The sequence below is a fragment of the Mchenga conophoros genome, linkage group LG7 (genome assembly GCF_057382185.1).
Source record: "Mchenga conophoros isolate Kocher_MC1m ecotype Shallow Benthic linkage group LG7, M_conophoros_male_GT1.1, whole genome shotgun sequence".
NCBI classification, from domain to species: Eukaryota; Metazoa; Chordata; class Actinopteri; order Cichliformes; family Cichlidae; genus Mchenga; species Mchenga conophoros.
Window position 1 is genome coordinate 18,483,799 of NC_140532.1, and position 22,006 is coordinate 18,505,804.

At 39.7% G+C, this 22,006-nt stretch overlaps 2 protein-coding genes across 2 annotated transcripts in view; one reads left to right on the forward strand and one right to left on the reverse strand.

The window, feature by feature from the left end:
• appl2 (adaptor protein, phosphotyrosine interaction, PH domain and leucine zipper containing 2) lies at positions 1-19,867 on the forward strand. The gene is made up of 22 exons (XM_085282713.1): positions 1-167; positions 2,876-2,940; positions 4,427-4,525; positions 5,121-5,180; positions 6,022-6,093; positions 6,946-7,033; positions 7,163-7,204; positions 7,295-7,353; positions 7,679-7,825; positions 8,024-8,106; positions 8,720-8,872; positions 11,590-11,778; positions 11,853-11,895; positions 12,154-12,210; positions 13,416-13,510; positions 14,149-14,304; positions 14,521-14,573; positions 14,747-14,921; positions 15,945-15,981; positions 16,093-16,248; positions 16,344-16,391; positions 16,609-19,867. Exons 2-22 carry the CDS (start codon positions 2,884-2,886, stop codon positions 16,738-16,740), a joined length of 2,001 nt encoding a protein of 666 aa, XP_085138839.1. The 5' UTR covers positions 1-167; positions 2,876-2,883; the 3' UTR covers positions 16,741-19,867.
• tubgcp6 (tubulin gamma complex component 6) overlaps positions 19,168-22,006 on the reverse strand; it is a 24,504-nt gene continuing 21,665 nt past the window's right edge. The window contains exons 23-25 of the mRNA XM_085282712.1: positions 21,328-21,541; positions 20,642-20,835; positions 19,168-20,434 (exon numbers count right to left, since the gene is read on the reverse strand). Of these exons, the coding sequence (XP_085138838.1) occupies positions 20,343-20,434; positions 20,642-20,835; positions 21,328-21,541 (500 nt within the window). The 3' untranslated portion in view covers positions 19,168-20,342. The remainder of the gene's footprint in view (positions 20,435-20,641; positions 20,836-21,327; positions 21,542-22,006) is intronic.

Consider the following 22,006-nt stretch of genomic DNA (forward strand, 5'->3'; position numbering starts at 1 on the left):
CAGAGACCTAGCAATTGCATGTGGATGATGTAGAAGAAATAAATAAATCCAAATCCAGGACATCTGATTATGAAGCGTTCTAAATGTGATAACCAAAACTGAACCCTAAATTTTACCAGCATGAAGAAGATCAAATCGGCGTCACAATGGACCTTATAGAGGACCCGGTGAGTAGTTTCGTAGTAACATTGAGAACCGATTCAGGAATAATTTCCTCAGGCAAAGCAATAATGAATTACATTAATCGAGGTGTGAGAAACAAAAGAATAAACGGCCATTTCCAAATCACACTGAGACACAATATATGTGTCAATCAGTGAGACACAATATATATTAACACCCAGGCGTTAGCTAAGCAATCTGCTTTCTTAACAGCTGTTTTAAATGTATATGAAAGGATCTATATGACTAGTCTGTGGGATTATATGGTTACTGGGCAGAGGTACGAGTTGAAAGCAGAAGATCTTCTGGATAAAAATGCGTCAGTATTTCAAAAGATGTCTGTCATCCCCTTTATGTTCGTAGAAGAAGTTCTAAAAGTTTTGGTGCTCGTCTGACTTTTGCTTTGGCACCTTGACAAGGTTTATAACTGCATTATCTGTGAGAGAGGTTGACAGAGGGATAGTGATCACATTTACCTCATGAACATGAGTGTAATTATTTTATATCAACAAGACTGAGATATTCTCAGTCTATTTTGCATTTACACTTTGTACTTAGCACTATTTAGGAACTGTTAGAAGGCTAACATGCTAAAATTAGAATGACTTAGTATGACTTTTAAGGTATGTTTTGACTAGGTGGGCTTTACTTTAGCCCTAGAAAAGCAAAAATTATTAACTGTACGCCAGATAATCAGTGGCAATGCAGCTTGCTCCTTTCAGGGTGGTCTTTGGTTAGCTGAATCACTCTTTCATTTAAAAGAGGCTATCCAGACATTATCCATTGCTGTTTTACCAGACTTCAAGCATAGTTCATTATCAAAGTTAGAGCTGAAAAGCTATGTCTGATTTACAGCCACAACTACACCAATTAAACAAGGCAAGTCCACTGGGGAGCGAAGAATGATCTCCCACTCAGGCTGCCTGGAAGCTTGATGAAGAGGCTGTGCTTGTCACAGCTTGCCTAGATTATCGAGGCACAACACAACATGACATGGCCATCCTAACAAGTCAACAAGACAGTTATTCACATTGGAAAAAAATGTAAAATACTACATGAGTGCATATTACATGCTGTCTTCTTACTGTGCCACAGCCTAATATAGCTGGATTTGTTTTAGGTTTTTAAGTTTTAGCGCTGATGTTAATACAGATTTTTACAGAGAGAAAAAAAAATAGTGAGTACTCTCATATTCATTATATCAAAGTTATATAAAGGTTTAACTTTGCAAAGGTTTATTTCTCAAACTACCTGTTAGGACAAAACAGTACATATGTTTTAGTTGTTTTTGTTTTACTTTGTATAGCCTTTTGCAGTAAGTGCGATTTAATTAGAGAGCCAGAAACTCAGCACATCACATGCTCAGCCAATTTGTCAGTTGCGATTGATGCAAATCAAGACAAGAGCTTCTGGTCCTGATTACTTACCAGACTAAAATGTAATTTTAAAAGGTTTGTGCAACTTATCACCATCCATCGGTCTACATCCATTTATCTCTCAATAAATACTAACTGCTGCCTCATATCAATCAATCTTTTTGTTTTGTGCTTGTTTTTTGTTGTTTCACAAAGTAAAGGAACACTTTATTTTGTCATGAGTGGAGTGAGCTTTTCCAGGGTAATAGTGCCACTAAATGGATTGATGAGTATAAATTTTATAGAAATGTTATGTTATCTATACCCAGCTGAGCATCTATGGAAGACATTGGTCCAATAAATCAGACAGTGCCTTCTCCCAACACTTAAACAGGACTCCAGTAGAATTCAGTGGCGCACTAATGTTTTTCTACTGGCACATGATGATCCATCCAGAGGTTGGTGGATGGGATAGGTATCAGATTAGTACTTTGTTCCTATCCTCTAAGTTCGAGCATAATGAATTGGGATACATTATTTATGTTTTGTTTTGTTTTTTCTTTGGGGTTTTTTTTTTTTTTGGAAATGAAAAAAATATCCACTATGAAAAATGTCTGAACCCTTTTGTGTTGACTGTCAAATCAATTTTTATAGCCTATAGCACATTTAAACAACAGTAAATAGAGAGGAACATTTAGAATTCTGAAAAACCAAATTTCAAAATACATGAAAAACTGAAATGTGTGTTTGTTTTATTAAACTCATTAAAATGTGTTCAGAATTTGTCAATTAAGGAGGCTTTATCTCATACAACATGACACTGTTCTCCACTCCGTAAGCTTTATAGCTTTAAATCGTGGCTGTCAATATTGGTATCGGCAGTAGTGGCCCTTTATTTACTTGATATTGCATCTAAAAAGTGTAGTACTCCACAGCACTACATTCCGTCACCTCACGAAGAAACTTTGTGTTTTTCCTTTAATTAAATTTGAAAAATTTGAAAAATCAATGCTGCAATTCTTTATGTGACCACACGGGGTCCCTGTTGACATTAAAATCTCCTAGGATACATGGCCATTATTGCCGACTCTTTGCCGTAAATAATTCAGAGGACAAAATCAACTTAAACACTGAACTATATATATAGATATATATAGATATACATATATATATCTCTATATGTCTTTAAACAACTTCAGAGTTTGAGAATGTTTACTCTTACTGGTCACCGGCTGTTAGATGACATCATGACTGGGCCTGCTACCAATTGCATACGGCTTCTCTTTCGCGCAGTAGTTTCTGGGAAATTGAGTCCGTACTCTAAATAATTCAAGCCCTCGTTCCCTTCTCCTGCACAGCTAACAAGATGCCGGCCGTACATCACAAACTGCTCCTGGAGGACGCTTTACAGGACAGTCCTCAGGTAGGCCTGCGTCTCTTTTCTCATGTTTGCGTACCCAGCTGTCTCATTAAAGGCGTTACGAGCGCCGAAGTTAGCTTAGCCCAGACAGTATCCAGTACCCGTTGTAGTCTGTTTCCACTGGTCGATGACAGTTCTCAATTGACACATTGTTACAAGAATTGTAATCCCCCTGTGAGCAGTAGCTGCACTTTCCAGTCATTACTACAGCATGTCACGGTTATCTGTTTTTTGTGTCTCTGTTGTATTTACAAAGCTACCGCCCTTCTTAGGGAGTCCATCTCTCTGCCAGAGATGATTTATCTGCTGTACATCTAGACCTGTGTCAGTCACAGCCATAAAGCTCCACCAGACTCGGTGTCCTGCAATCGTTTTATTTTCTAATGCCGTCAAGTTATTTTGATCTAAATTCTGTTCTGTAGCCCTTCTGGGCCTGATTCCCAGGATGTGGGAGGGGTTTCCATTATCGGACTCCCCTGGAATCAGTCAACAGTCTGCAAACAGGGCAGTGTTACTGCAAAAATAAGATGCCAAATTTTTACAGGGTACAAAACGCTTACACTGTGTACAAGTTATTCACCAAGTTCGGCATTCATTTTCATGCATGACCGTGGGTGATGAATTCCGTCCTTGCTACAGCTAATGCATCCTGTTTTCTGTAGTCTGTTGCATCACTCTCTCCTAAAGAGGGCTGACCTCTTCGGAGGTTCTGCTTAAGTGTAGCCCACGCTGGAGGGTCACCGTCTGCTTAGTGGTTTGCTTCCTCAAAACAAGAAATGGACCTGGCATCTTTGTACAGTAACACACATACAGCCAAACGTCATGATGTCTTGTTGGTGTGAAATGAATCATGGTCCTTTTATTGGATAAGTCGGTTTGAGTGAACTATAAACAGACTTCACTCTCTGGGTGTGTTCCGTTCTGCTTGAACTGCCCTACCTTGCTGCACCTGTTTATGGAAAACACTTCACCAGACAGGATTTTGTCTGTTTGCATATCCACCCTGCAGTAAAACACGTATGCCTTTTAGTTTAACTAGTTTTAAGTTTTTAAGTTAAGTTTTGCTTGAGTATAATCCGGCTACCCACATTTCTTGAGCTCAGTGACTTGTGTAGATTTTTATCTGACTTAAGGTTAAGACCAGTATTTATCATCGGAAGTACTTGTTTATTTACAGTATATCTGTTCTTCAAAGTTTATTTTTCTTTTTTTTTCTCATTGGTCAGAAAACAGTTTTAAAAGTTTCCATTACAATATTCCAGGATGCTGGGCTTTCATATGGGGTTTCATGCAAATCCACCACAACAAAAAAGCCACAGTGATATTTTTCACCTTGTGAAGTAACTGAGATCAGTTATCAGAATATTTAAGTTCTGTAAGTTAGTGGGATAATTGTTGGATAAGGTTTTTCACTTCGTGTTCAGCTATTCATGCCATTATAGTCATCAGAAGAGTCTGTAATGTTTTTGTTTTTTCCCCGTACCCACAGACTCGCTCTTTGCTCAGTGTGTTTGAGGAAGATGTGGGAATGCTTACAGACTACACCAACCAGCTGCTACAATCAATGCAGCGGGTGTTCGGAGCACAGGTACCAAAACAAATTACTGTCAGGCGCATGCTTGCACTCCTTTCCATTTGCTGTTTGGAACAGAGCCACATGTTCAAACACATAATAGGAGATTTCCCCCCCCCTTATGTTTGTAGATGAACATGAGTTCTAATTTAACTTGCTGATTCTGGGGTTTTGCATCACTGAACAGCAGCAGAGTGTTGTGTTTGATTTGATTTAGGATGCCATTTGAGCTACTGTTTTTGATGAGAAACGTACCAAACTGCAACACCATACTCTCAGCCCCACACAGAAAATTTGTCTCCTGTAGAAATGGAGGAGAAAACATTTGATGTACAAGTTTGTTTTTGACCTATATTTACATTGTGGTTTAAACGCTGTGTTATTAATGTAACCCTGGTTCTCTGAGGTATCTCATTATTGAAGGTGCCCTCTGGTGTTTTTGCCAGCTTTTCAACAGATATTGAATCACATTGCACCCAAAAAACGTTGTTTTTTTTTTTTTTTTTTAAATGTTCTCAGTAGGTGAAAAAAAATGCATGATGTTTGAGCTTGAAGGAGTAATCAGTCCTTTTTAACATGTATTTATTTTCCTTCTTTCGTTCCACCACAGAGTGAGATGGGACTGGCCACAGAGCAGCTCTCAAAGCAACTTTTGGAATACGAAAAGAAAGTAAGTAGGGTTCATATGCTTACTTAATCGTGTGATTCCACAAAAAAGACAGCAGTCTGTGTTATGAGTAGTATCTATGTGGGCTATAGAGACTTTTTTATCATTTTGAAATGAACTTTCTGTCTGTGTGTGAGTTTGCATGTGTCCTTCCTCCTGTGTGCAGCAAAAAACCCCCACAAATCTGTTAATTCATTTAGAGAAACATATGTGGATAGTTGACCTTTGTTGGTAGACTTTGTTCTGGATTGCAGGGTGAATGTGAACACTTTAAAAAAACAAAAACAGCAGTGATCTGTAACTGCAGAACTTTCTTAGCACTCTTATGATTAAAACTCAGCATCTTGACATTAACTACTGGCTTTATTACCATCTTTGACCTTGTCTGTGTTTTCTACCATGACCCTGATGACCGAGAACCTACACAGATATCTTTGGCCTTGTTTAATGAAAGGGATGTGCCAGAAATCCTGGCAGAACAGGGCGGTTATTTAAAATGTGTCTCACAGCGAGAAGATTCTGGGTTTGAACCCCAGCTGGGGTCTTTCTAAGCGCAGTCTGCATGTTCTCCTTGTGTCTTCAAGGCTAAGGCTTTCTCTCAAAATCAAAAGACATATGTGTTAGGTGAATTGGCGATTCGATGTAAGGTAGCTAAAGTGCTTAGAGTGTTTTAATGTTTGGTTAAATGTGGCTTGTGGTCTAAAGCACTTTGAGTGCTCTATAGGAGCAGAAAAGTGCAATATAAATGCCAGCCCATTCCATTTCCTACACATTAAATAAATCTATGGCAAATTTCACAGTTTCATGGTCTAAACTCACTGCTCTTTCTTTTTTTTCTGTCTAGAATTTTGCCCTTGGAAGAGGTGATGAGGAGGTAATCACCACGCTGCAAAACTTCGCCAAAACTGTAGGGGAGGTAAGGCCCGTGCTTGCAGTTTTCTTGCTCTATGAGTATTTTTACGCGGGGTGTGTGCGTGCACAGCAAAAGAGTGAGATGATGAACTATCCCGGAGTCTGTAGTTGCTTTTTTATCATGTTACAAAGGGTATTGCACCTGCGTTCCCCTAGCATGGCAGAGAAAATGAGCTCAATGAAAAGGGCAGAGGACTTTTAAGACTGTGCGACCGGAACTGATTGATCAGTGTATCTCACTGGATGGAGGAATACAGGGAAACAGCAGTGGGCGGGTGGATGGATGAGTAGATGATGGAGTGGTGTGCCGGCTCACGTATATAGACAAAACAGATGGGCCTGTCACTGTCAGCCATGGGGGTCCACAAGCCTTGCCCAGTCAGCACTCATGACACACACCCATATGCTCAGAGGACACACGTTGATTGTTTGCTTGACCTTTTACCTTGTCATGCACAGGAAACAAATTTCACACTGAGATTAGGCTTAAACTGCACCTAATCTTGTGAACTTTAGAACTTGCTAAATCGTCATGTGGCTTGTTGATAACCACAGGGAATAATAGCTGAATTTGTCTGATATGCAGCCCTGTTTCCAGTATCAGAGTAAACACTAAGCTTTATTATTCTCTTTATGAAATGTACTCTTCCACAGTATGGCTTTATTATGATGTAGGGGGAGGCATTGTCTGCCACAATGCCCCTATTTCACTGAAAATGCAATTTTCCAGCTTGCTGGCAAGAAATTTTACTGTAAATATTAAACCGAAATCCCTCAAGATGTTTGGGGGAGGCTCATCTTCTGTTTGTGTCCTTGCACGGCGCCTCATATGTGTAATCTGTTTTGTATCGTCCAGCTGAATGCACTCCACTCCGAGCTAGCTAACCAGATGGCTGACAGCATGGTCTTCCCCTTGATCCAGTTCCGAGAGAAAGACCTCACAGGTAGCTTCTGACAGACTTGGATTTTTTTAAAAAGCCCTCCTCATAAAAACATAAGCAAAACCTAGGTGATAATGCATTTTTAAATACCTGTTGTAGATGTAGCTCTAATAATATTTGTCAATTTTGCAGAGATAAGCACACTGAAGGAAATATTTGCCATTGGAACTGATGGTAAGCACATTCTTTTGCCAGTCTGAGAAAAGAAAATGACAGGAAATAGTTACTATCTGATGCTCACGGTCTTTCCTCTGTTCTGTGCAGAGCATGAGGCGGCTATGGTCAAGTACAGTCGATTGCCCAAGAAGAAGGAAAATGAGAAGGTAGAGTAACTGCCAAGTGCTTTCTTAGCTTCTCTTTCTCATTGATCACAAGCTGTAAAACGAGCACGCAACACTGTAATGCTCTCATTAATGCAGTGGGAGTCTTTTAAAAGCATTTGAAGTACAAATGGATTAAATTAAATAATCCTCTGCTGCCGTGCCTCCTCGTGGGAGTATGACTGTAACCACAATACAGTGTATGCATTATAATGGGTGCAAAGATGAGACTCTTTTTGCTATGCTGAACATATCAACGTGTTTTCTTGGATGTACAAGATTGTGCTGCTGTGCTGCTTATTTGCATGTCCCTCTCCTGTCTGAATAGTTGAAGGCGGACTTGGTGAAGGAGGTGGCTTACACCAGAAGAAAGCAGCACCAGGCCTCACTGCAGTATTATTGTGCCCTCAATGCCCTGCAGTATCGCAAGAGAGTAGCTATGCTTGAACCAATGCTAGGCTACACTCAGGCACAGGTACTCACTGTCATCATATCAGCATTCAAATTAAGTGCTTAAAAAAGAGGGAAATGATTCCTCATTAGACCAGATTTAGCTTTAAAGAGATGTACAATTTCATCCTTTTAAATAAATGCCCAATCTATGGGCATGTGAGCTGCAACATGCATGTGCAGTATGGTACAAAGTGGCTCAGTGTTATCTTTGATTTTGCAGATCAGCTTCTTTAAGAAAGGCTTTGAGCTGGTGTCAAAGAAGATGGACTGTTTTCTCGCTTCTGTTTCCAACATGACACAAAGGTAAGTCCAATCCCATTCACAACTGTTTTGGTTTTGGGTGGTGAGGTGATGAAATATGGCTTTGGAGCAAGTATTATGGGGTATTGATGTTTGTGTGTGACTGGAAAAAGACATAATGTTACTATGATTTTTTTTTTTTTTTTTTTTTTTTTTTTTTTTTTTTGTGTGTGTGTGTGTGCTCTACATCAGCGGTCCCCAACCCCCGGGCCTGTCCGTGAGTCATTTGGTACCGGGCCGCGAGAGTGAGACTCGGGTGTGAAGTGTATGGTTTTCAGGGTTTTTATCGGCTTTTAGTGTTATTTTGTTATCGTTTTTTTTTCATTAATTCGGTTTTCCTGGGTCTTTTCACGTGTGTTATGAATAAATCTTCTTTTTTTCGGTACCGGTATTGGTTTTATTTTGTTGTATTTATCCGCGACACCTTAAAGGTCGGTCCGTGAAAATATTGTCGGCCACAAACCGGTCTGTGGCGCAAAAAAGGTTGGGGACCGCTGCTCTACATAATAGTATTGAATGATTTTTTTTTAATGTCTTTGTATTTAAATGCTCTGTAGGGGGGGGAGAAAAAAAAATTCTGGAGCGAGTTTAGATTGATTTCGGTTTTCCATCTCAGCATCCAGGCCCAGCTGGACTCAGAGGCGGAGGCCATGCGAGTGTCCCACAGGGAGCTTCTGTCTGTGGAAGACACTGTCTACATGCCAGATAAGGACACAGAGCCTGTCAATCGCACGCTTATCCAGAAGGCTGGCTACCTCAACATTCGGAAGTAAGATTAATTACACTCATTATGGCCCTATCTGAAAATCTAAGGACACTTCCTACTTACTACCAAGTCAATATGTTAAAGGATGCCATGAAAGGAAACAAACTGAAGTGGCATTTCCAATTTTGTCAGGAAATTAAATGCAGTTCAGTAGATGGTGCCATTGATCCACAGTGGCTCCGGGAGATTTCGAATGCCTAAATTACCAAACACAACCAGGAAATGATTTTTTTGCTTCTCTCTCTCTCAGCAAATACATTTAAAAATAAGCCAAACACAGTAAACAGTAAGTCTGTCACAGCAGACAAGGTATGTCAGGTAACATGTTGACAGTGTGCGTTGTCAGCTTATACTAGACTAGATGTATGGCAAAGGAAACTTCCTTAATGGCTTCAAGGGATAAAACTGCTGCGTAGCTCGCATTGTGATTTAGTGAAATGTCAAAGCTGTCAAACTCTGTCTCTCCCTCATATACATCCAAAGTCTTTGACAAATGTCTGTGACACCGGAGAAAAGGTTTCCACAGAATGCCATTCTGTTTAATGACACACACTGCCAACAGCCTCAAACACTTGTCAAATAGAGCTGAGGCCAGAAAACATTTTCTGTTTCAAATGGTTTCTCAGTATTAAGGGTCTGAGTCACCCAGGGCAAAACGAGCCATACACTTAAGTATTTATCAAAGGACATTTATTTGGGAATATTTGTTGAACAGAGCGTACAAAATTGAAGGTTTACAGATGCGCAGTTGAAATGAGTCACGCATGTATAGATCAGAAATGGGGTGACTCAGAGTTGAGTTACATCCTAGCTTCGTTATAATTGCATATACAACATTAATAGCCAAAACAAATTTAGAGCCAAAATAAAACAACCCAAAAATAAAAAAAAGAAGACAACTCAGGATCTACTTGTGGAATCAAATGATGAGCGGGGGAAAATTGTTGGTGTGAAAATGTTATTAAAATAGTTAATCATGGTTTCAACAATGGATGTGCAGTTCGTGTTTTAGATTCTCAATAAAAATTCTTCACATTACCGAAGACGAGACATTAAGTGCAAGCTAAAAAGATGACCTCTGTACAATTACCCGAACTCTAAGGAATATAGCAGACCACAGCAGATACGTGCAGTTTTGTTCTAATCAGTTATTGCTTTTAAGTGCTTTTTTTGGAGATGGATAAGAAGATTTCTGCCTATTAAAAACAAAAAATGTAAACAGTAAAAAGAAAAAAATACCAAAATGACAGGAAAATTGAGTTCTGTGAAACTTTCAGGTAACAGCATTCATGAATATATAATAATAATCAGTAATGAACATTATCCTGTTTGTATTACCACAGCAATATTCCATAAAATGAATGGATGAAGTATTTAAGTGTCTATCATGTAGGAGATGTTATCTTTCTGTGAGCTTTGCATAAATGTGTTTTACGAGTCATTATTAAAATGTGAGCTCAGGTGGGCTGTAAGCGACTCATAATTAAAGCTTTATCAACAGCTTTAAGCTGCATGGATTAAAAATTAAAACAAGGTGAATCTTTATTATTCAGAGAAGGTTACCCGCCTGTCAGATCTTAGCTCAAGTAATGCCAGGAATTAAGTAGTAGGTGCCCTGTTTGTGTGCTCATATATCTGGTTATTAAATATTACTAATGTTTCAATGCAGGAAATAGCACCAGCTAATAGATGAGCACACAGTGTCTTTTTTTAAATCAGAAATCTGTCATGTTTTCTAGTTTTCCAAAGGTATGCAAAATCACTATCCATCATGATGGCTTTTGAGCAGTGATTCTAATCATCGGGTGTGTTTTGAGGGCCCACTGTTTGTGCTGTATAATATGAGCTCGTGCAAGGCTTCTGTCTGGCTGCTGAATACACATCCTCCATTGTTTGTAAGTGGGAAACTTGTCTGTAAACATCTATAGATCTGCTGCTACAAGCGTAACATCTGTTTATTTCTTTCAGAGTAGACAACAGGCGATACAGACAACAACTACACGTATAGTATATTTATATTTATATATGCGGTGGTGCAAGATGTTGGAATAAAATATGGAATAAATAGGGGATGAATGGATAAAGTTAACCTACCGCTGCACGTGCATCTCAGTTATAATAACATTATGAATTGCAGACTAGTTTCAGTGTTGAATATATTTTCCAGGAGACGTTTTTACAGGACTAGTTCATCTATATGTGTTTTTAAAGCGGCTCATATAAATTTGTCCTGTGGCAAATATTACTGTAGCCATACAACCACTGGGAGTTGTTGCACTGAATCATGTCTTGCCTTTGTCTTTGTACAGATGGGATAGAGGTCCTCTGGGGCCTATATGTTGACATATATCATTGATTTGTGAAGGCTGTTTAATAACGAGCTGTGTTTGCTCTTTCATACAGATAAGTCTGACACACTAATTTTACTTCTAGAATGTAAGGTCACTAAAAAGACTAGGAGATCCCTCTGAGGCGCAGATTAAGAGACTAATCTCAGAGGTCACTGGGTCATTATGACCTTTGAGAAATTACCAGATGGAGAGACCTGCTGTAAAGAAAAAATAAAAATCGTCCACTTTGTTGTTCAAATCACCTCGAAGCTAATTGCATACATGCATACAAATAGTATCCATTATCTTACTTTACACTTACGATCTGGATCTACATTTATGGCTTTGATTCAAACGCTGTTTCTTCTGTTTCTTCTTTTTCTTCCCCAGTAAAACAGGCCTAGTGACCACAGCCTGGGATCGTCTGTATTTCTTCACCCAGGGAGGGAATCTCATGTGCCAGCCGCGGGGGGCTGTAGCAGGAGGCATGGTGCTGGACCTGGATAACAGCTCTGTCATGGCGGTGGATTGTGAGGACAGACGTTACTGTTTTCAGATAACTTCCCCTTCAGGAAAAACGTATGTACTTTTTTTTCTTTTAGTTTCTCCATGCTCAGCAGTGAGAATAATACATAAACATTGTGTCTCTGCAGGTCAATGATTCTACAAGCCGAGAGCAAAAAAGAGTATGAAGAAGTGAGTGAAGGGGCAGCTCAAACAGCTCCATTTGACCTTCGTTTTTGTTTTACATCCACTTCACGAAGCTATCCGCTGCTACGAGTATCTGTCATAGAACAATGGAGAGACTGTCAAGACTCATTTGTGTGTTTTCGAATTAAGTTTTGTGCTCGGACACAAGTGACTGGCCTGTCACAGCTGGTATCAGTCAAGGGATTTCACGCTGTGCCTGAGCTAGATGAAGCCTTAATGTAGTAATTTCTGTTTCTTTCTCAGTGGATTTGCACTGTGAACAACATCTCCAGACAGATCTACCTGACTGACAACCCAGAGGTAAAGATTTCATACTAACCAGCACAGATACACACTGTTTAAATTTAAAAAAATAAAAATAAGATAAAAGACGATTAACCAGTCATTTAAGGATAACATTTTAAGACATTAACACACATCCAGTTAACACATTAACTGGCGAATGTTTAATCTATTTAAGTAACATAACAAGTAAAGATTAACAAACCTTTACTCTGTCACGCCCTCACAGTATCTCAGTTGTCTTTGCCTTGAGAGGTATTCAGTCCCAGAATCTTGTATATTTGCTTTGCAAATGTTTATTCTTCACATTCTCTAATAATGAAATAACTGCATCCAAAACTGCCCTCACTCTTATGCGCTTACTTTTCATCCGTGGTAATCGTTTGGGGGGTTTCACATAGATTTCAGACACCGTTAACAGGTGCGCTGTTATAGACCTGGAAATTATGGTTTTATCACCTCAAGAGCAAGATTTCAGGATTTCTAGTGAATAGCTGTTGGACTGAGTGAGGTTTTTTGTTTGTTTGTTTTTTCCGAGTTTGAGAATTTTTGAGTGGGCTGGATAGAATTACCAGAAGAGCCGGTAATGAAGTTTAGCGCGCCAGGCAGCAGATGGAGAATGATTTTCGACGCAGCTTCTCTTGTTTATCTAATTGTTAAAGTTGTGCAATTTGCCTCCGTTCTCTCTCCCAACTCAAGTGTTCGTGGAGAGCTGCGTGACCTCACCCTCATTTGTCTCGTCAGTGATGTGACTTTTGTTAATTGTTTGGTGGATTTTTCTTAATTAGAGTGAAACCTCTTAGTACAGTGAATAAACCTGCTCTCCAGTATATCATTTACGTAAAACATTCTCGACAGAATTTGGTCAGGTTTTCTTTTCAGATTTACTAAAGCAGGATTTCTAATTATTATTCAGTGATTGGTTTCTTTTTCCAGTTAGCATTCCACATTACTGTAAATAATTACATCCCTCAAATCCTATACGTAATTATATATGAACTAAACAACAAATAGAAACCAGGAAACCATCTGCTGTTTTTTAGGGATGCCACTAAATAAACTGCTTATGGTACACAGAGCAAACATGAGGTTGAGAAAATACACTGAAGACAATGAAACAAGTACTTGGAAAGTACTTGTTTTTAGGATCATTTATATTCCCTAAATGACTCAAACTACGAGTATGTGAGATACTGAAAAGTCCCTGATTTCTTTGATATTAGGCTGTGGCTATCCGACTGAACCAAACCGCCATCCAGGCAGTGACTCCCATCACCAGCTTTGAGAAGAGACAAGACGGCTCACCCAACCCCGACAGGTCAGGCATGTAGCTTATGTGAGAGTGTGTTCAGAATCCTACATTCAGTACTGCATAACAATCCAAAGCTTGTAATGTAATGTTTCGTGTCATGGTGAAAGGACAAACAAACAAACAAACAAACATGCAGTTTTCTTAGTTCTGTGCTACAAAAGCTCCTGCAAATGAAGTCGGGTAACGTTAAAAAATAAAAAAGTGCCACTGAGCTTTGGAAATGTGGCCAAAGCCAAACATCTTATGCATCCCTGTAAATACCCTTTGTTGAACAGGGTTCTTTCCCTCAGATTAAGCTTTGTGTTTTCTTTTAAACAGAGGAGGGTGGGTTTTGTTTGCTGTAATCTTTCCTTCTGTTCATGTTTTTAAAGCAAGTTTAAGAATTGGTGGAAGACCAGAAATACACTTTGAAGTCTGCCTTAAGTAGTTATCTTTCATTGTTAGGATTTTCAGTGTGAAATCCTCTGAGGATTGTAGATTTTTGCCCCCTCACTGACACTCCATGAATCATTTCACGGCTGCTGCTGACTGAAGTATTAGGTTCACATTTTTCCAATCTGTCTTATCCTTTATTGGTGGGGGTGGGTGGGTGTGTTCTTGGTTTATTCATTAGAACTCATCTTTATTTTGTCTAATTTCTGCAGAGCTAAGCCAGGAGGTGTTCATACTACCAGCAGTGGTTCTCAGAAAACAGGAGTTGCCCCAGAACCAGAGGACCTAATAGCCCCAGGGACACCCATTCAGTTTGACATCATGCTGCCTGCGTCCGAATTTCAGGACCAGAACAGAACTGGGGGGAGGTGAGAGCCCAGCTGAGACAGGAAGTTTGTGTGGGTGCTTGTTTGTGTTTTTGCAAAAGACAGGGGCGAGTTACTGGTGGGCGATGACACTAATTTCCTAAATGTTGGTCTCATTGTGGTTCTCACGTCATTTCCAGGAAGCAAATAGCTTCGTAATTGTGTAGCGCAGTGCTTTAATTGTTTTTTTCTTGCTGGTGTTTGCTCCCATCCCGACAGACGCACAAACCCATTTGGAGAAACAGAAGACGACTGTTCGACAGATACTGATGGTAACAATTTCCTGTTCTAAGTGCACTTTAATAGTCCACTCTCTTTTAAGTACTTTTTAAGTTCACCTTAACCTCAGTGTGTGGTTGTCATCGGTCAACTTCTTTGTTCACTGTCCTTGTGCTTTTATTCTGCTGACATATTTAGCTTGCGCATGATGTTTCTGTCTCTGCAGACTCCCTGCTTCAGCAGGTATTCGCTGTGCGCTTCCTGGGCTCCATGGCGGTTCGCTGCGGCGACAATCAGGAAGTGATCTACGAGGCCATGAGGCAGGTGCTGGCTGCCCGAGCCATTCACAACATCTTCAGGACCACAGAGGCCCACCTCATGGTCACCAGCAGTAGCCTCAGGTAGACTTTCAGCACAATTTTAATAAGTTTTACATCAATATGAACCTGCTGGAGACAGATATGGGGACTTGTTTTGAGGCACTTGGAAATATCTCGTTGATATAGAAACAAAGTTCTTTTCAGTGGTGCAGGTACATGTGCAAAAAGGTCAAAAAAAATATTCATAGTGTTTTTCTTTCAACTCATGGTTACCTTGATTCTTCCAATAGTTTCATTTTTATTTTATAAAATAAAATAATACTTTAATTTTAGTTTTTATTACACCTCAGCTGCAAAAGGTTGACAATGTATTGTTGTTAATCTGCTGTGTGGGCAGCCAGACGGGCAGTGTGGACACCCAATTTTGTGAACACGAAAAGTCAAGAGCGCAACGATGTAGGATTGTCAAGTTGATAGTAAAAATCCATTTCAAATCGCAGGTCAGGTTTTCTGAAAATCTTGTAAACACATAAAACAGAAAGATGCGACCTAGGTCTGTGCATCTACTGGGAGGCTGAGGCTAAGCTGAGACGCTGGCGGTTGTCAGTGTTTTTTATATTTACATTTACTGCATTAAAGCCTGAGTGACATAGTCTGGTTTGGACCTTGATCACAGCTACGTCTGTTTCCTGTAGCCAAGCACGCCATGCAAAGCACTTATGGAGAACTTGAAGTTCGTTCATCTTGTGTACGCAAATCCAAGTTGTATGTAGCACCAAGGCAGCACAAGTCATTTACATAACTTTAAATGTATTGAAGTTAAGTGAGAGCCATTGAAAAAATAACAAACAAACAAAAGAATGTCAAGATGCCACAGGAACACAATCTTAAAGTTGGCAAGTTGCCGTAGGTCATTGCCTGAGGTAAACGACAAAAAGAAGCTTGAAGCAGGAACCCTGTGAAGCATGAATATTGGCAGCATAGAACAAACTTTGTGATGTTGAATTGCTACGTAACCCACGGTTTCTTTTTTTAACACTCTCAGAATAGAAATCCTGAGTATGACTTCAGTGTTTTTGTGGTTTGTTTTGTTTTCCTGAACAGGTTGATAGACCCACAGACTCAAGTTACAAGACTAAGTGTAAGTATCACAACAGGTATCACAGCTGCTCTTTTATTGAGCCCTGTCAGGTTTTCTGTATTTGAACTTCTTTAAAAGACACTTCTCAGTTTTTATTTTATTTATTCTCAGTTCCAGCTTGGAGAAGTGTGTCAATTCGCAGCCCACCAGGAGAATGGGAGGCTGATGGGATTTGTGGTTGAAAGCAGAGACTGGAGCGATGGAGACGAGGAGGGAGAACCATCGTTTAGCGCCTTCGTCTTTGAGAGCAACACGGAGGGCGAAAAGGTTCACAACCCAGAACCAACAACTCGGTTTCAAGTAGAAGAACATGTTAAATGTAATATAATATCAACACACTATATGTGATTGTCTATTCACAGATATGTTACACCATAAACCTGGCAAAGGAGATTACAGAAGCTAAGAAGGTAACGTCTTAAAAAATGTAAAACTTTAGATCTTTTTGCTTTGAGCTTTAAAAACAACCAATATATGTTTTGATTAAGATTATTTTTTCTTGCTATCAAACATCAAACCATGATCCTGAGTAACTGTAGCCAACAAAGCTGATGAAAGTTGGGGAAAAAATGGTATAAAATAAATTAAGGATATTGTTCCTCAGCAAATCTGTTTAACATTTTTAAGGACCCGGAAGCTCTGGCCCAGCTAATGAAGAACATGCCTCTAACCAATGATGGCAAGTTCCTGCTGCTTGAGCCTGAGACGGGTGACACGACCGAAGGAGCAGGACAAGAAGATCTGGAGTCTGAAGCCTAGTTCCGGTTAGATTATTCTCCCACCTAACCACCCCCAAAAAAGATGAGCCAGTCAAAACCAGGGCCACAGTTCTGCTTTTGCCCCAGAGGTTTCATTCTGATGCCCAGCCCTAACTCTGGTACTGTGACATCAATATTAGATAGGCCACATCCACCAACCCTCAGTAACTACATCTCTCTCTCTCTCTTTTGCTGTGCTAAAATCTTAAGATGTTGACATGGGTTTGACCACCCACACACACACACACACACACACACACACACACACACACACACACACACACACACACACACACACACATACATACATACATTAAAAAGAAAAATTGAAAAAAGAACTTATTTTCGCCCGTGCTCAGACTGCAACATGAGTCTTTGCATGTGGAGTTTGTCTTTGCACCACTGTAGGTGGTGCGCACATCAAAAGGGACACCACATAGATACTGGATGCGTTTTCATCGTCTCCTAAAATCCCGAGCCATTTAACAGAGTGGTGACTCATTTTCTTTCAGTTTAGGTTTACATTTATTTTTAGGTTTACATAGTTTGAAGTGGTTTTTTGTGTTTGGAGAATTTAATCCCTTTACCTTACTTTGCTTGTTAACACGTATGTGAGGCTCTTACGCAAATACTTTGGCATTCATTCCTTGATTATTTATGAAAGAAAACGTTACTGCACTTTGAGGTTTGTGTTTGTGTAACACCATCAAATTACCACAGAATGTAATAATTGATAGGATTGGAGACTTTTATGATAGTGTAGGATAGTTGAAATAACATCAGCTCCTTTTATCCTTAGAGCAGCCACTCTTGCCTAGTTTAATATTTTTATCCTTTTAGCCTCGTAATGTGTGTCTCAAAGCAGGGTACACACTTGGCAAAACATTTTCTTCTCGGCTCTCTTGCCACTGTGAAGTTAGACTTGGCACCCTGGCTATCTTAAGCCTTCCCACTAAACTGAATTACTTTTATGCTCGACATTTTCCTCGGCTACCTATGTAAACAAGTTCTAAGATGATTTGTATGTCAGCGGGAAACGGCCCAGAAACGACTTCACGCTCGTTTCCCCAAAAGCCCGTGTAAATATGATCTGTCTATGTATGTTTAACCAGAGTCAATATGCTAGGATCTATTGCAGTGCATGATTAAATAATGGCATTCAATCTAGTTCCCTCTGCAGAAGATTAAAGCTTATACTATGAGCACTGAGCCGTAACGCTAAAAGAGAATCAACTCAACTGTCACAGTCCACAGTGCACTTGTGTGTGGGGGGGGAAAGCAATTTGCTCTTCTTTACATATGAATGCTAATCAGAGCAGAACAACTAATGGTAACGCAACCTGTGAAATTCATCGCCCCCTCTGGATGCCGCCGCAGTTTTGTTCATTTTCAGTCCGTTTGAGCTGCGACACAAATCTTGATGGACAGCGGCAGCCTATGCAGTGTCAGTGTGTGACCGTGTTTAGAAAAGGCAAAGGTGAAAAGAAACTGGCTGGAAGTAGAACTTGAAAGTTGCAGCGTGGTGACCAGTGCAGTCAGTTTGTGCCAGAATCGCCGTGCCAGAAGCAGAAACATGTCACACATTTTATTTAGAACTTGGAGCTGCACTAACAAAAATTGTTCGACTGCTCATCACCCTACGCATCGGAATTACAAGTTTGATTTGCAAAGAGAATTTCTTTTTGTTTTCTTAGAGGAAGTTTAAAAAAAGACCATCCTGGTTTACTTAACCGACAAGGTAGATCTTGTTTGTATACAAAAATCAACACCCATGTAGCAGATGGTAATTGACAGACTAATGCTTCCTTTCATTCAGGTCAGAAATCTCTAAATTGAACATTTTAAACTCGAGCTGGCGACGTTCCACACTGATGTCAGGCGTAAATACTCAGCTTCTTACAGCAGGCAGCATTTTAATATTTATGTCATGGATACATTCGAGAAGAGGAAGATATAAAAAGTCTGTTAAGAACATTATATACAAACTAGTGTCCAATCAAGTACATGTTTAAGATGGCTTATGACACTTACTAACCCAGGCAACGTGTAAATAGGACCAAAGGCAGATTAGAGCTTCCCAGCTTCCAGGATCTATACCCCACCATCTCATAATCATGAGATTCTCTCATAATTTAAACCCATCTAAATAAAAGTGGGCTGCACCAAACAAAAATGTTAATTGGGTTAAATATACCAACCAAATGAAGAAGTGCATGTTTGGATTCACTGGGAGAGAGATAATTGATTAGTTGGTGTGGATGTTTATGGCATGTATTGATTCAGGCAGTAAACTGGTAATGAGGATTACAGATCACCTGTCAGAAATGTGCAGTAGTCAGAAGCACATTCAAGCTCACCAGAGCATTAGAAGAGCGAGTCTCGCACTTCCAAGGGAACAACTGCTATCTGGGCAATTTGTCAGAATAGCTTTTTTTTTTTTTTCCCCCTTTTTCTTTTAATGGCTGAGTTCCCAGAGTTGACTCATGAACTCGTGGTGCCGCTTGTAGCCAGAAGAATACACACGTAAACACCGACTCTGTTCCAGGAAACCAAGCACATTTCCCTAAACGTCGACTAACTTTGTGGCCTGATTGGAAACTCCAAACTGGCAGGCTGTTTGATGCGGCATAGATAAAGCAGTTTATCCAATATCCTCCTTTCTCAGGGGACGGCAGAGGCACTTTAATTACACCTTTACTAAAATTGTGCTTAGTGCAGTGGCCAACAGTGAGTAGTTTGGGGTTTGATGATTCACATATAAGCGGGTGCCTGTGCTTTTGCTGAGCAGTGGCTTAATTGGTGAGATTTGCTCTAAATGCTTCTACCCAGTCACAAAAAGAAATCTTAGTGTATAGAGGCTGATGCAGCCCATTACGCTCATTACAGCTGTGCTGCATAGTCTTGACATATTCTCTTGTAAGTAATGCACAGTCAGTAAAAATGTGGGTTATGAAGTTGTAGAAAATAAATTTCTGTAATATAGCAAGGATGGCATTTTCTCCCTTTTTCCTGTCTTTTTGTAAAAGGCTGAAGTTGCCACTACCCGTACAGCTTTGCACTTAATTTGTCCTAATTTTCTAGAACTGTGTAAACATGCATCCTTTAATAAACATGAGTCATTTTTCTTACTTGTGTAAATGTTGTATTTTCTTTATCCCACAAAAGAACTTTAAAAAGTATAACACAGAGACACACACATCCAGAGAATAGAGATTTTATTTAGAAAAGCATCTGCTGTAGCATGTACATTTACCTGACACTTATAGTTTTTAAAAATATACACAGCTGTGTGCACACCTCAGCAAGTGATGTATTACAATAGTGTCATCTCAGTCTCACTCACACTCTCTCTCTCTCTTTCTCACACACACACGCAGGCAGGCAGCACAGATTTATTCAAAAGCTGTTTTTAATTATTCAAGTACATATTAAATTCTGCACACTGATTCAGGACGAATGCCTAAAAACTTTTGAGTGTCACAGCTATGTCCTATAATATACTGCAGGCAGGATTTAAAAGTATTTTGGTCATGAAATGAAGGTGTAAAAAAATAATTACAGACATATTAAACCCACTTTTTAGAAGAAAGGATTCCTTTAAGATCATGAGTCTTTGTAGTAGTTGTTGAAGTTGATGCGAAGCAGGAAATCTTCTAAATGTGGTTGATAGCCTCTGTTCACCAGCTTGGTCACCACTGAGAGAAGAAAGGAAGAGACATTTTTTAATGCTTTACACTCAATGAAACCAGTTTTTCAGCAAAGTCAAAAATACTAAGACTGCACAGACTAACTTATTTATTGATGCCTCACGTGAACCCCTAACAAACCTCTTTGAGCTTAGAAGGAAGATAAACAAGCTGAACTTTCATTCATACAGACAAAACAACATTCCCTGGCCTTACCTTTGAAAAGAAAGTGAGAGTAATACTTGAAGGTATTGTACGACTGCTGCATGGCAATGAAGCTTGGGTGCACTGCCTCCCCCTGCTGTTTGTCCCAGGGCTGTGCAATTAGCTGGGCCCGAAACTTGAGGATCAGGCTGAAGATGCTGTGGATGATGTTCATGACCGGAGCTGCTTTCTCCGTCAGCAAACCCCTGGAGAGGCGACGAGTGCAAAGTTTAAGAGACATGACAAGAAACTTCGGAATGACTTTCAGACGGGCTGAAGTTCGACAAATACGAGTGTGATACTGACAACCTCTCCTAATGAGATTAAATCTTTCATGGAGTTCGAGTTAGCCTCAGATTCAGCTGGAATTTTAATTAACTTGTTACGTGGAGGTTTAATTAATTTTAGATGAAATTATGGGAGCTAAATGCTACTTTGACATGCTTTGCCCGTACAGAGCCTCAAGAAATGTTGTTAATCTGCTGAACTGCAGCTGTGATCACTCAAAAGGCTGATTTTTGTTGTTGAAAAATGTATTTCATTCAGAATTTTTGATCTTGTTTTAAATTATTTCTTGACCTCTTAAAATAAATAAATTCGCCCAAAAACTAGTACCTAATCTATGCATAGTCAACAGAAAAATCAAACGGCAATAATTACTTAAGCGGCATTTCCCCATTTGCAGTTCCAGCACTCACCTGAAGATGGCTCTGTTGAGGTAGTCTGCATGTGTACGGTGGATGGCATCTAGGTCGTTGGCAGTGGCCAATTTGGCTGTGAACTCACTCCAGGACACTTGCAGGATTTGATTAGCGATGTATCCCTGTATCACCTTGACAAAATGCTGCATCTCGTGTCTGTACAGCTGCAGCTGACGGAACTGCACCGAGCGACCTGCGCCTTTCACCAGCGCTGAGAGACACAAAGGCCATCAGAACAAGTTATGCTCAGTGCTGCAAGGACCTAGAACATAAACATCTGCTGGTTACAGACTCTGACACGCAAGGATTTGTGGCTGGTATCAAATCAATGCAATAATCAAAGCCTCCAGGCTCTCTGTATTCTCTTAGTGTAACAAAAGGCTATTACAGCTGACTTTGGGCTCTGGGAACTTGTAGCAATCATCTTTTTTTGTTGTTTTGTTTTGACTTTTTGACAAAAAGTCAATATATATAAATCATTACAGAAAATAACTGATAGCTGAAACTACATTTATGAAACAGACTTTGGTGGATTGTATTTCCTGCATGTGGGACATTCACCCAGTTTACAGATGAAAACTACTAAAGGATCTGCCTGAGTCATAATATTATTTCTGTATTATTAATATTAATTCATTTAGGGTTTTTTTTTTATCCATCCTATCAGGACCTCCAT